The sequence below is a fragment of the Chrysochloris asiatica genome, unplaced genomic scaffold, assembly GCF_000296735.1.
Source record: "Chrysochloris asiatica unplaced genomic scaffold, ChrAsi1.0 scaffold00100, whole genome shotgun sequence".
NCBI lineage: Eukaryota > Metazoa > Chordata > Mammalia > Afrosoricida > Chrysochloridae > Chrysochloris > Chrysochloris asiatica.
Window position 1 is genome coordinate 3,093,802 of NW_006408618.1, and position 1,033 is coordinate 3,094,834.

The 1,033-nt window shown below is 34.3% G+C and overlaps 1 protein-coding gene across 1 annotated transcript in view; it reads right to left on the reverse strand.

The window, feature by feature from the left end:
- The window catches only part of SLC9C2 (solute carrier family 9, member C2 (putative)), a 100,662-nt gene extending 100,136 nt beyond the window's left edge, over nucleotides 1-526 (reverse strand). Inside the window, exon 1 of the mRNA XM_006867098.1 lies at nucleotides 481-526. Coding sequence (XP_006867160.1) covers nucleotides 481-526 — 46 coding nt within the window. The remainder of the gene's footprint in view (nucleotides 1-480) is intronic.
- Nucleotides 527-1,033: the final 507 nt, after the last annotated feature.

A 1,033-nucleotide genomic window follows, 5' to 3' on the forward strand; every position in this document is an offset into this window, starting at 1 on the left:
GCTTTCTACTCCCGTAAGGATTTACACCCTTGGAAACCCTATACAGGGTCGCTATGGGTCGGAAGCGACTCGAAGGCACTTAACAACAACAACAACATAGCCAGTTTCAGAAAAGGGCCAAAGATGCAATGTGAGGGGAAAAAGTCTGGATGTTTTTCTTCTGTTTAGGAAAATTTGTGGGTATTTTGGCCCTGAGAGTTTAAATCATTGAAAATCAAAGCTTTCAACAACAACAAAAAGGTAAAATATTATGATAGAATCAGGAAGGAAGATATAATAGATTAAGAGAAATATCTTCTTAATTTATATATGTATATTTTAATAGCATAAAATATTACCCTTTGGCTTGTATTTTTTAAATTGGAAATAAGTTCATATTGAATACAACGATGTCATAAACCCAAAAGTATGTCCAAAGTCCTCACAGCTACCATTATATATATAACAAGGGTATAATTGAAGAGGTGGTTATAATATTACTTAAAAACTGATACTCTTCTTCATCAGACTTTTTGCTCACTGACATCCTATTGTAAAAATTAACTATGTTTTAACAGGCATGCTTTTCTCTGAAATTTGTTAGCAATGAACAAATACTTATTTTCATAATGTACTAGCCATTGTGTGCTTCCTATTATTAAATTTACTAACAGATATTTTAATTTTATTACTTCCAACCAGATATTTACATTTTAATCTGCATTGATTTGATTTTATCAACTTTCAAACTGAGTTCTGATGATTGCAGGTTTTCTCTTTTGCTTTGTTTTTTGAAGATTTTTATAAAACTGAATATTACTATGTTGGGAGGAGAGAGTTTCTATTCTAAGTACTTCCTTGATAATAATTGTTGTTGTTGTTAGGTGCCGTCGAGTTGGTATCAACCCATAGCGACCTTATACACAGCAGAACGAAACACTGCCCAATCCTGGGCCAACCTCACTACAGTTGCCACGCTTGAGTCCATCAATTCTGCCACTTGGCCAATCCATCTCATTTGGGGTCTTCCTCTTTTTCTCGGACCCTCCACCTT